Raw genomic sequence first — 13,581 nt, 5'->3', positions numbered from 1 at the left:
GAGCAAGAAGAAATTTTCTTGGCTAAAAAAAATGTAACTTCGTTCAAGAAATTTTATTTTCATTCAAGAAATTTTCAATCTTCCTTAAGATTTTCTTGATTTAAGAAAATTTACGCTTGACTCAAGACTTTCTTTCTTTCTGTATGAGCTTTAAATGATCAAGTCTATGAAAGAAACTTGAACATGATTGAATCTGGTTTTCAAAATGAAATTGTTCGAGAAACTTCATATAATATATTAAAAACACAGAAAGCCAAAGAATCAATCAAATGGATGATTACGATGAAATAACGGAAGCCAATCTATACTATGTGCTTGTAGGGATGATGATATGTCAAATTATTGGAGTTTGCACATTTATTATTGAATGTTTAATTGCACGGTTTTGATGATAACATCATACTTTTTTTTTCGAGAAAGGTTAAATTTTGTCAATTTTAGAACAATATCTTACCTATTTCATCATCAAACGATCGCACAGAATAGCAAACAAAAATAACAATATCACTTTTAAAATACCCCACTTTGTTACCACAGCTTACGAGCATTCGTTTGTTATATCAGCTATACGGTTTTGGCAAGATTTACCCCCTGAAATTTCTAATTATCTTGGTTTAGAATCTTTTAAGACGAGAGTATTTGATTTTCTTATAAATCTCGAATAATAATCAAATAGTACGCTGGTTAATATGATTAAAAACATTATGTGTACTTGATTGTAATGTAAATTTTATATTTTAAGCTATCATGAAAATTTTATATTTCTATTATGTATGTATTAGCTGTATTTATGTGAAGTATAACTTTACATATATCATTTTTGCCATTCGGTTCTGTGCCTTGGCATTTTAACCTAATAAATAAATAAATATTCGGACTATCGTTAATTACTAATTTAACGTGTCTAAAATGAAAAAAATTTTCACATAAATCAAAACATTTCTGTTTTTTCTCGACTTTTATTTCAACAAACCATTTGTGTTTTCAAATAATAAACAGAATTTAAGATGCGCATATTGTACATCGCATTGCAGATGCCATAAGGATGTATATCGGCAAAAGGTCCCGGTGAAAAACCATAAGGGCGTATAAAAAATTTTTTTTTTCGGGAATTACTTATTTTTGTGTAAAACGTGAATAAATGAAAAAAAATTTTTCTTCAAAATAAAAATTTTTTTTGGACTTAAAAAAAAAATATAATTTTTATTATACGCCTTTATGGTTCCCAGGTGCAGTAAGGGCGTATAATTTTTATACGTCCTTATGGCATCTGTAACACGATATTTTATTACAACGAAAATTTGTAATAAAAAACATTGTAAATACAAATAATTTAATAACGTTTCATTGGATTTATCAAATTCTTCTTTATCACAACACATTTATTTCATGCTCTATTAGTTAGTGTCTCACAACTAACATCCTTTATTAAATAAAATAAATTATTTTTAAACTTCTTTCAATATTGGTTTGTAATATGGAATTGTTTCACTTTCTTTTTATCCTTTAAATCAATATCAGTTGAAATAATGATAACATGGTAGCAGGTCACACTAATTACCATCAGAAAGAGTAAAGTATAATAACATAAAGCTCAAAACACATGCATATTATATTATTGATCGAAAATTATTTTTTTTTTTGCATTTTGCCAATTAATATCAATTATCTCAATGTTCTTTTAATGCAATTGCTGTTTTTTGTATACAGTTTATTATTTAAAAATTAAAAAAAATGTGTAATTGTTGTCGAGTTGATTAGTCAAATATTTTGAAAAAACTTAAAAAAAAAAACTTCTTTTTTATTTTATTTTTTTAATATTTTTGAAACGGCTCGGCCGATTGACTTCAAAATCTAATCAGATTGAAGTTTTTAGTGAACTCTTTTGAACGCCGTGTCGATCATCTCGATCAGTCGATTCGTTTTAGAGATATCTCGCATTCTCAAGATCGTGCAAAAATCTTTAACTTCCTACTTATGAAAATTATTAGTTTTCAAAGCGGGAATTGTCTAATGAGTAATAATTGGTTACTTTTTAGTAGATTTCATAGAAATCTAACTATTGCATTTGCCCTCATGGTGGAACAATGGTGAAAAATTTTACTATTTCCTGACTCAGTTCATCGTGCTGGTTCAGAAAATACATACAGTTCAAAATTTTATATATGTATATATAGATACGATATATAACGCGGCTTGTCCGGATAATAGCGTCTTTAATTCATAATGGATCTTTTTCAAACTCAACATACTTAATCTTCAGACGAATACGAAAGTCAAGTTGAAATTTGAGCTGAATCAGTTAATTAGTTCATGAGTTTTAGCATTTTATAGTTGTGAAAATGATGAAAATTCAAACTTTTACTTATTATTTCTTATATAACTTTTGATTAAAAAAATTAAAAAAAAATCTGTCAACGTCATTTTAAAGCTTTTTTAATAAGCTTTAATTTCCATATATTACTTTTATAATTTAGCCAGAAATCATATATCTTACGTTATAGTTTAATAAAATTTTTCTCTTGCAGTCGTTTTTAGTAGGTTAAATAGTTTTTTAGTAGATTGAGTGTAAGTTAATTGATCATTAGAATTTTCATTACTATTTTGTATACAGGGAAGAAATCTACTTCCATATCGGCTGCCGGATGGCACTTTTTTATTTTTTAGTTTATTCATTTAAAAGATTAATTAGTACTAAGAAAATTTTGTTAAAAAATTGCTTTCATAATTTTGTAAAATTTAAATATTGAATTTTCTACAAAATTTTTACCTTTATCTTAATAAATTGTTTGTTGAAAAAATTTATTAAAAATTGTCAAATGTTTGTAAATTGCACCCTCATTGGAGCATAAAACTTGTTAGATAATTTTCTTATGTATTGAATTCAATAAAATATCACTTATTAGTGACACAGAAGTCTCAAATTGCATTTAATTAATTAAAGTAGTTATTAAAGTTATATCTTATACGATTATTGCAAATTCCATGATAAATATTAAAATTACATGTTAGTGGAAATTGAACTTCAAATTAATAAATTGCAATTATGTCGTCATAAGTCAATTGAATAAAGTTATTTAGATAAACTAATTCCTTTAGTTAATAAAAATTCCAAATCGTTCAATAATAATTTTAAATTAATTTTAATGACTTTTCGTAAGTTAAATTTAAAAATAAAGAAATATTAAATAAATAATCTTCTACTTTGATAACATAATCAAGTCTATAAAATGATTTACTATTCGCATATCAAATATATATTCAAGAACGCTTGTAGATAATTAAACTTTTTTTACTTTTACACATACTTCTACGTTATATGTGAGATGATGTAATTTATTGGCAATATATAATAATAAATAGGAAGGAGTACTACAATTTTCCGAGTGCGCGTGTTATTACTTCTCATGATTCTATAGTAGTACTGCATCAGTCACGCAACAACAATCAGTACTGTGAATCTTTATTTCTTCAATTTTATCATAGATTATCAGACACAATGGATCTAGCATGGATTATTTCATCAATATTAATTTTCTTTTTACTCATACTTACCGTGTTACATATTTATGTACATAAAAGCCGAAAAGGATATTTTTGTGACCAAATTCCAGGACCTAGAGGGTATCCAATTATTGGTAACGTTTTAGACTTGGTAGTCTCTCCCGGTGAGTTAATTTTTTTAGTTCTTCTGAAAATTAAACCTTTAAAAAATTACATTAATAATAAACGATATTTGACAATCTAAAATTATTTTTTTAACTGATTAAATTATTATGAAAAATTTAGAAAACATTGATTATAAATTTTTTCATTAATTAATTTTTCTAATTAGCAAAATTAAAAATAGTCAGATGTCTAATAATTTTAATATTATTTCATAAAATATTGTATTTAATTAAACTTTTGTTTTTAAGAAAATTTTTGGAAATTTCACCGTCGTTTTGCCAAAGAATTCTATCCAATTTACAAATATTGGATTGGAACATGGCCAGTTGTTAATGTTTACCACCCTGATGATCTAAAAGTAAATATTTCTATTTCATAACTTATCAGGTTTGTTGAAGCAAAAAAACTAAAGCATGCATGTTTTTATATTCTATTCAGGCAATATTTAGCAATTCTAAAAATTCAGAAAAAAGTGAATTTTACGATTTTCTTCGACCATGGTTACAAAACGGGCTTGTCACGAGTGAAGGTAAGTTAACTTATATAATTTTATAATAATTAACAATATTTTTTGTGAAAGAAAAAAAAATTCTATAATAAAGATTAAAAACTTAGTTATTGACACTGACCTAGTTGTTTGATACTTGCAATTTTATTCTAATTAAAAAAATTAAATGTTCTCAAAAAACCAATTATTTTCAAATTTATAACTCAAAAATTATATTTATTAATTTATTAGAGTAGATTTGTTTTTTAACTTCCCGCTAAGAAAATCGAAGACTTTCAAAAATCAGGAAGTTATTGTTTTCACCCTGCTTTGGCACCATTCAAAAGGGCTTGACTGAACTTAGATTTTAAACACAATTTGGACTGATTCAGACCAGTAGATTTTGAGAAATATAAAAAAAACTTAGAAAAATATTTTTTCAAATGTGGTTTTTTCGGAATAACTTTTAAACGGTTTGACTGATCAATTCTAAAAACTAATCAGCTTTTAACATAAAAAAAACTACGTTGATTGCCGCCAAGCCGGTCAAAATCGTTTGATTCGTTCGTGAGTTATCGTTGTCGAAAGAAAACCGAAAAAAAAAGTTTTTTCAGGATTACTCCGAAATTTCTAGTTCGATCAATTCAAACTTAAAACTTCTTTATGGAGCTTAAAAAACTGCATCGAATGCCGTCAATCGGGTGGAAATCGGTTCATTCAGGTTAAAAATACTGATTGAAAAGAATTAAGAAGCGGTCGCTCCATGCAAACTGTATATCTATATATAGAAAAAAAGAATTTAAAATATTGAAACGAATTCGAACTTGATCATTTTTAATTCTTTTCAATCAATATTTTCTAATAGGGGTTTGAAAATTAAAAAAATAGTGTTTTTAAGTCCTATCAGACTTTTAAGCTTGGAGAGCTCAAAATGACATGAAAATCATATTTTTGAGCTCGAAGATGCAGAGATGGCCTTTAGGGTCAACCGTTTTCCTATTTTTTTTTTTTTTTTTTAATTAAAAAAACTTATACCTTATTTAATAAATTTATCTTTATTTTATTTATTAGGAGAAAAATGGAAATCTCGAAGACGGATTTTAACTCCAGCGTTTCATTTACGAAATTTTGATGAGTACATAGAATCCATAGTCGATCACACAGGACGACTAGTTAAGAAACTAAAATCTGAATCAACGTCGGATGGAGTTGTCAAAGAACTTTTACCGCTGCTTTCTACTCATACTCTTAATATAATATATGGTATTATTATAAAAGATAACAAGCTACGCTATTACATAACGTTATACTGAACTTGACATAATTTTACTAAATTATTACACAGAATCAGCGATGGGAGTTACGACTAAAGAGCACGATCCTGATAGAGATAATTATAAAAAAGCGGTTCAAGAAATTGGAGAAATTATATACTATAGGTAAATTAAAAATTCTATTTTTTAAGTTAAAATATTGAAAATAATAAATAATTATAATCAACATCTTCTTGTGTATGATTGCAGAAGTTTCAGACCATGGTTGATGAATGAGTGGATTTTCGCATTAACATCAAAAGGTCAAGAACATGCTAAGGCGTTAAAAGTTCTTCATGAATTTTCTGATAAGGTATTACTTCTTTATAAACTAGATTATTCTTTTTTAATAATGAATAATTATTTATTTGATTGTATTGATTTTAGATAATCAAAGAACGTAAGCAATATCACGAAAAAACGGAAGGAAAATATTTAAATTATTTTGAGCAGACAGAAAATAATTCAACGGTATTACAAACAGACGCAAAAAGTAAGAAAAAAAAAATTATGTAAGATAGTTAAAGTGTAGCTTACATTAACAATTCTAATTCATATGATTGAGTAGTAAAACGGAAAAGACTTGCTTTCCTTGACCTTTTGATCGCTGCCTCCAGACAAGGACTTGGAGTTGATGATCAAGGCATAAGAGAAGAAGTTGATACGTTTGTTTTTGCGGTAAGTTATTAAATGTTAAATGATTAGAAGTAGTTCATAAATATGAAAATTGAAATAGTTTTTTATTTCAGGGTCATGATACTACGGCTATGGCTTTATTGTTTACGATTTTACTTCTGGCAGAGCACAAGGATGTACAGGTTGTGATCTATTACTGCAAAATTATTAGGCTTATTATAGCCATGGTTATATTTCGCAACCCAAATGCCAAAAGGGCGTATTACAGCAGCTAGATAGGGTTTTTTGCCAAACGGGTGTATAAAAAATTTTTTTTCGCTATTCAACTTAGAACTGCTCAAAACGTAAAGATTTGTCAAAAAAAATTTTTTGACGTACTAATGCCAAAAGGGCATATCTCGAGACATACGCCCTTTTGGGTTTAGAAAAAGTTTAGTCTAAAGCCAAAAGAGCGTATAAAAAAAGTTTCAATTTTGCTCTGAAACATAAAATTTAACTCTACAAAATAAATCCAGATCATTTAATATTGTTGAGTTTCACGCCTCTGACTCAGCAACCATGTTAGACATCTCATCTGTTTTTTTTTCTTTTTAAATTAAAATTATAAACAGAATTTGTATTAAAATTGTAATAATAACCTTTAAAAATACCTAAGGTAAAAGACCTAGTTATTGACAATTGCAATTTTATTTTAATTAAAAAAACAATCAGCTCTAATAAATTAATAAATATAAATTTTGAATTAAAACTTTTACACATAAAAAACAAATTTCTTGCGCCAAGAAAATTTTAAGGAAAACAAAAGTTATTTTGAAGCAAGAAGAAATTTTTTTGGCTCAAAAAACTTTGACTTCTTTCAAAAAATTTTCAATCTTCCTTAATATTTTCTTGAACCAAGAAAATTTACACTCCAGTTAAGAATTTTCTTTTTCAGTGTAAGAAAATTGATTTTTTTGAAAGCATTGAATTTTTTTAATTAGAATAAAATTGCAAGTGTCAAACAACTAGGCCAGTGTCAATAACTGGGTCTTTTACCTTATTTGTAATTTAATAATCAATATATATATTTTCAATTCTGCAGCAATATTAGTAACATATAACTCATAATTCAAAGCAATCGGCAAAAAAATTATGCGCCCTTTTGGCTATAGGTCACTAAATTTTCAATGTCCTAAAGGTAAAAGGGCGCATAAGTTAAAACATACGTTCTTTTGGCTTTGGAAATTCATTTTTTTATTTTTAGGCTTAGAAAGTGTTAATCAAGCAATTAATAAAAAAAAAAGTATAAATTAATATGCTCGCTTTGGGCATTTGGATGGCGATTTGTTTTAATGCTAAAATTAAATCACGAATTTTTTAGGCAAAAGCAAGAGCAGAAGTTGATAAAGTATTGAATGAAAGCAAGGGTAAATTAACAGTCAATGAGGTTCAACGTTTCACATACTTAGAATGTTGTATTAAAGAGTCTTTGAGACTTTATCCGAGTGTACCAGTAATATCTAAGACAATACAAGAAGACACACATTTTAGTGAGTTTTTAATATAATTTAAATCAAATCACCAGTTGCAATAGCAGCTGAAAATTTTAACTATCTATTTTTTTAGAAAATTATTTTGTTCCAAAAAATACTACTTTACTAATTTATCCCATTGATACACACCGTGATCCCAACTTTTGGCCAAACCCTGATGTTTATGATCCAGACAGATTTTTACCATCAGAACAATCGGAAAAAAGGCATCCTTTTTCGTACATTCCATTTAGTGCTGGCCCACGCAATTGCATAGGTATATTTTTATTATAAGTAATATTTGATCATTTTTTGAATCAGAAATTACGTTAAATTATCGTTTTTCAGGACAAAGGTTTGCAATGCTTGAGTTAAAAACTCTAATTGCTGGACTGCTACATAATTTTTATCTGGAACCTCAAGACAGAACTGCAGATGTAACGATTATTCCCGATCTTGTTATTAGACCCGCTCATCCAGTTTATATCAAATTTGTACCTATAATTGAAACAACAAGATTATAAAAGGTATTTGTTAAAAATTAGTTTAGACTCAAGTATTATTTTAATTAGTGTAAAATTTATTAATAAAAATGACAATTACATTTTTTATTTTGTTCTAATTATTATAAATTATTAAATAAAATTAAATATTAACAGATAATTTTTTAGTATTAAATTGAAGTACAAATTAAATTTTAGAAGTACAAAGTCTTATAAAACAAAATAAGAATTAAATTTTACGACTAGCATTTCCTGATTAAAAAAAAGTATTGAAAAAAATTGGTTTTATATTGAATCTAATTCATTTCAATACTTTTTTCTTTGTCTCAATCCTTTTTTTTCAATCAAGATTATTATCTAAATTTAAAATACTAAATAATTTATTATTTTATTCAGAAAAAAATGTAAAAGTAGTAGAAATATAAAATATTTTAATTGTGTAATGTATTATAAACAAAATAAGTATTAGAAATTTTTAATCAAAAAAATATTATTCAATTACAACATAAATATTATAAGTATTATGTATAAAATACAAAGTTGATTTAATAATGTATTATTGAAATATTTATATCATAATAAAATGATATTATAGCACAAAAATTATCTAAAATCAAAAGTTATTATTGTTTTCCGAATTCAATTTCTAGTTTAAGGAAATGAATTTGTCTTAAATGTACGATTTGATTTAAGTGAGTTATATTTACATGAAGTCTCATTACAACTAAGAAAATTAATCGCCGTTCGTCCAATATTATCACAATCGTTCATAACCGCTCCGTTACTCAAGAGAAGTTTCACCATGTCCGTATCATTATTTTCAACTGCATACATCAATAAAGTTTTTCCTTCATTATCTTGTGAATAAATAGAAGCTCCATATTTAATTAGCAGTACTGCTATGTTTAAATTTTTCGTTTGAACAGCATAACTCAACAAGGTTGGTGGATAAAAATAATTGCCGTAAATATTAGGTCCTGGAAAATAGGGTGAATTAATGTTAGCACCACGGCTCAAAAGTAAGCAGATAATTTTTTCATTTTCATATAAAACAGCAATATGAATTGGTTGTACATTGTCTACAGAGGAACAATTGACGTCTGCTTCGTGGTCGATTAAAACTTTAGCAAATTCACAGTTTTTTATTTCACAGGCTAAATGAAGTGGTGTATAGCCTGTTCTGTCTGGTAAATTACACCTCAAGTTCACCAGGGCACCTTTCTTCAAAAGCCACTGAACAATTGATAAATACTGATGAGAAACAGCAACATGAAGAACAGTCACGCCATTAGATTCTTCAGCATTGACATCCGCTCCTCGTTCCAAAAGAAGTTTTACAATTGATAAATTTCCTATTTTTACTGCATAATGCAGTAAAGGATTTAATCGTGGGTCAGATTCACTAAACACATTATTATGATTAGTCAGTAGGAGCTTTGCAATTTTAAAGTGTTTGTATTTTAATGCTCGTTTTAATGCTGTATACCACGCTGTATCAGATATATTTATTGATTTTAACAAAGTTCGAAGTTTTTCAGCGTTTCCAGCACGAATTGAAGAAATGAATAAATTTTTTAAACTGCTTGTAGACATGATGATATTTTTCACTGTAAATACGTGTTCACTTGGATTAACTTTTGCTATTTTATTTTAGAACTTTTAACGACTTTTATCTTTTTGAAACACGTGCGATTTTTAGTTTGGTTAGGTTTAAAATAATAACTCAGTCCATAGGTAATTATAGTAAGTACTTACTCTTATTTTTTTGCATGGGTGTAAGTGTATACTACTGAAACAGTTAGGTATACTATGTATAAATATGCTGGGCATTGTTATATGCGCAGATGCATTAAATAATTTTAATTTTACTAATTTTGCAGATTCATCTTTTTTAATTAGCACTTATAACACTGAAGTTAGCGGTCAGCTGTCAATTTTAAAAATTTTTTTAACAAATAAATTACAATAAAAAAATGCTTCTAAAAATTTTCACTTGTAATTTTTATTAATTTTCACAAGTGAAAATTTTTAATAATATTTTTTTATAATAATTAAATATGACACTGAAGTTGACAGATATTAAAAATTTTTTTAGAATTTTATAGTAATTAAATTATTATAAAAAAAATTAAATTAAAAAGTTTTACATGTGAAAATTAATAAAAATCACAAGTGAAAATTTTCAGAAGTATTTTTTTCTTGTAATTAATTTATTAAAAAAATTTTTAAAATTAACAGCTCACGGCTAACTTCAGTGTTATTAATTAAATTGCTATAAAATTCTTAAAAAATTTTTAATATCTATCAATTTCAAATAATAGTAGTAGTAGGACTTTTGTTTATTAAGATAACGTTTATAAAAACGAGAAAACTAAAGCCAGAAAAGAAAAAAGAAGAATTCTTTTTCACTTCTCATTCTCTCTGAGAATTTTTTTTTTTTATTTTAATCTACAGATTCGGTAGAATCTGGCGCCAAGTTCCGTTCAAAAATTCCATTGTAAACGGAGCGCCAGACTACCGAATGTGTTTACCGTAAGCAGAACGATATTTTTAGGTTGTAAAATTTTATTAATTCTACAGAACTTTTTTTTCTCCAATATTACTCTATAATTATACATTATATGTTATATTATCAATATTAATTGATAATGGTCATTGAAAATAATAAATTCTATTTAAAATTAATTAAATTCTCTAGCACAAACTATAGCGACCCAGATTTTTAGATTTTGACTTTTTTCTTATGGAGAAAGTGACATGCCACAGACTAAATAATTCGAGAATGTATGGTAACTCTCCACTAGATGGGAGACTACAGTTAAAAAAAAAAAAGTTATGAGCTTGCGTCGATGCTCACTAGGGCTCGTCAATGTTACTCTAACACAAACTGTAGTTAGAAAGTTCGAAATCGAAAATAAAAGAAATAGTAACAATCATCACCAATATTATAAAAACCATGGAAATTTATTTTACGATTTTATAAAATATAAATATTATGATTGATTATTTGTCTATCAATCTAAACCAAAGGATATACTTGATGGAATTTTATTAATGCTTATTAGTTACTCTACGAGAAATAAAAGTTTAACGTGATTTTATTGTTACAATTGTTTGTGCACTAATTTTCCGCGGTAAAAGTACATAATTTAAATTGAAAATTTTTTCAATCACATAAAATGTTAAAATTTTTTTTTTTAAATAAAATCTCTAGAATTTACTATCTATCAACTTTACATATGAATTTTTTTAAATTAAGTATTATTTATTAACTAGAGTCAATATCTACAAGAGCTCACATTGTTTGGGTTTAGTTTCTATGTAATAGTCAGCTGATCATTGCCTAAGTAATTCTGGTCGAGTGTTATACAGATATAGGTGGCACTGCTATACTGCGACCGAACTGCGCGGACATTCAAAACGACAATATTCTGTACATAATGCTTACATTCATTGAGTTTGATGAATCGTATTATTTACTAACAACATAATTATGATAATAATAATATGTAATAAAAATAATCATGCTAATAATAACAATAAAAATGAAGATAATACTGATAGTTATTATAACGATAACAATAGATTGATGTTAAAAATAATTGCATTCATAATATTGAACAATACGATTATTTTATTAAATTATTAAGGATTGTGGTATTAAATCCAAATTCACAATTTCCTAAATTACAAAAATATAAAAAAATTTTTCCTACGATTTTATAAAATATAAATATTATGATTGATAATTCAAGTCTATCAATCTCATTCAAAAGATATACGCGACTAATTTTCATGAAATTTTATCGATGCTACTAGTTTCTTTACGGAAAATAAAAGTTTAATTTATTTTTATAATAATTTTATGAACATTTCATATCCGTGAGAAAAGTACAAACTATAAATTAAGAATGTAAAAAAATTTCTTATGAATACAAAAAATTTACAGAGTAAACTACTAACTAAACTATCCAACAACCTTCTATGTGTATGTTGTTAAACATATTGTTCTAATTTAATTTAATTTATTAACCAGACCAAATAGATAATACGCTAAACATTGTTTGAGTTTTACTTTCTTCGGATATACCAGCTGTTCAGGATCTCGAGAATTCTCATTAAGCAGTGTGTACATTCTATGATCTTTTGGTCATTTCCTGTAGGTGGCATTGTTATTCGATTGAGCGGGTTTCAAATAATCATAATTTTTAGATAATTCGTATTGTAATTATGCGTTTGATGCATTGTCTTATTTACTAGCAACAATATCATAATAATAATAAATGATAATTTAGGAGCTGATTTTTAAAATGGTATTAAAGTAAAATTTCAATTATTTGAAAGAGCTTTCGTTGTAAGAGAACAATTTCCATTATGCTTGAGTTATGCAGTAACTATTGATAAGAGTCAAGGTTTAAGTTTAAAAAATGCCATCATTGAAGCAGGGAACACCATTTTTAATGTTGGTCAAATTTATGTAGCCCTATCTCGTGTAACAGAGTTACGTGGACTACATTTAATCAATTTTGATCCTCATTCCGTTAAAGCAAGCTCTTCAGTAATTAAAGAATATAATCGTTTAAGAAAAATTTATAGGTCTGATTTACCTACCATACCAATTCCTGATACACGTTGGCAAAAAGTATGGGACATGATTTGGGCAGTTGAAGAACATTCTATTCAAATTGAACTCAAAAATGCGAAAAAGCTTCTCTTAGTTTATTAGATTGTCGAGGTATCGAAAACTGTGATAACGTTTCCGATGGTCTTAATTCAATTATTCAATGTATGTTTAATAATACAATAATTAGGACATTATTAATCAATCATGGCCTAAAGTATCAATCTGTCAACAATAAACTTAGTAATTTATTTAGCAAATATAATAATCGCGAATTACTTCTAAAGTCCAGTGACATTAAAGAGTCATTAATAGAGCAGCCTTATTCTATGACAAATAACGATCCTGTATCAGTATTTCTTAAAATTTGTAATGATAATTGTGATATTAGAAATTTAGTACAATTTAAATTAGAAATTAATGATCGATGCAAAACATGCAATTATTCTAATTCTTACAGTATACTAGAAAATGTATTACATGTTTCAATATATGATGAGAAAAAACATTTGAACTACAAGAATTAATTGATTCATCATTTGGATATTGGTTTACTAATTTCAAATTTTGTGAAAATTGTATAGAAGTCAAAGAAACGCTAACAAAAATTTCATTAAATTCCTTGCAACAGATATTAGTTGTGAAGTTACATGTGTCCATCAAAGGAAAAAATAAATTAATAAATAGGAAAAAAGGGTTTATAAAATCGGTACCCAAAGCAAAAATATCAATATGTAATACAAACTATGCTATTGTAAGTGCTATATTTAACTCTTCAAAAGATGGTAATTCTGAAAATCGGTTCTGTAACAGTTGAACCGCGGACATTTCAACCGCGACA

The 13,581-nt window shown here is 26.6% G+C and overlaps 2 protein-coding genes across 3 annotated transcripts; one reads left to right on the top strand and one right to left on the bottom strand.

The window, feature by feature from the left end:
* The first annotated feature begins 3,426 nt into the window (after window positions 1-3,426).
* LOC141530033 (cytochrome P450 4C1-like) lies at window positions 3,427-8,223 on the top strand. The gene is made up of 12 exons (XM_074246873.1): window positions 3,427-3,668; window positions 3,918-4,027; window positions 4,108-4,198; window positions 5,228-5,419; window positions 5,502-5,595; window positions 5,680-5,782; window positions 5,857-5,962; window positions 6,038-6,147; window positions 6,219-6,287; window positions 7,466-7,634; window positions 7,711-7,893; window positions 7,965-8,223. The coding sequence occupies exons 1-12, from the start codon at window positions 3,500-3,502 to the stop codon at window positions 8,138-8,140; spliced, it is 1,572 nt and encodes a 523-aa protein (XP_074102974.1). The 5' UTR covers window positions 3,427-3,499; the 3' UTR covers window positions 8,141-8,223.
* Window positions 8,224-8,366: 143 nt separating this feature from the next.
* LOC141530034 (uncharacterized) lies at window positions 8,367-9,911 on the bottom strand. Of its 2 annotated transcripts, XM_074246875.1 has the most exons (2): window positions 9,194-9,911; window positions 8,911-9,096 (listed from the first exon to the last, which is right to left on the bottom strand). In XM_074246875.1, the coding sequence occupies exons 1-2, from the start codon at window positions 9,710-9,712 to the stop codon at window positions 9,052-9,054; spliced, it is 564 nt and encodes a 187-aa protein (XP_074102976.1). In that variant the 5' UTR covers window positions 9,713-9,911; the 3' UTR covers window positions 8,911-9,051. The 2 variants fall into 2 exon arrangements, with proteins under 2 accessions (XP_074102975.1, XP_074102976.1); XM_074246874.1 differs by having other exon boundaries at window positions 8,367-9,905.
* Window positions 9,912-13,581: the final 3,670 nt, after the last annotated feature.

This window comes from Cotesia typhae, unplaced genomic scaffold, assembly GCF_013202065.1.
Source record: "Cotesia typhae breed Kobodo isofemale line unplaced genomic scaffold, CoteBio_Ctyphae contig_48, whole genome shotgun sequence".
NCBI classification, from domain to species: Eukaryota; Metazoa; Arthropoda; class Insecta; order Hymenoptera; family Braconidae; genus Cotesia; species Cotesia typhae.
Note: the sequence above shows the minus strand (reverse complement) of the source record. Positions and strands in the feature narration are given on the sequence as shown.

Coding starts and splice junctions, on each gene's coding strand:
- LOC141530033 (XM_074246873.1), top strand. CDS start 3,500: ATGGATCTAGCATGGATTATTTCATCAATATTAATTTTCTTTTTACTC. Junction 5,596..5,679: donor GGAGAAATTATATACTATAG/GTAAATTAAAAA, acceptor GTATGATTGCAG/AAGTTTCAGACCATGGTTGA. Junction 7,635..7,710: donor ACAAGAAGACACACATTTTA/GTGAGTTTTTAA, acceptor CTATTTTTTTAG/AAAATTATTTTGTTCCAAAA.
- LOC141530034 (XM_074246874.1), bottom strand. CDS start 9,712: ATGTCTACAAGCAGTTTAAAAAATTTATTCATTTCTTCAATTCGTGCT.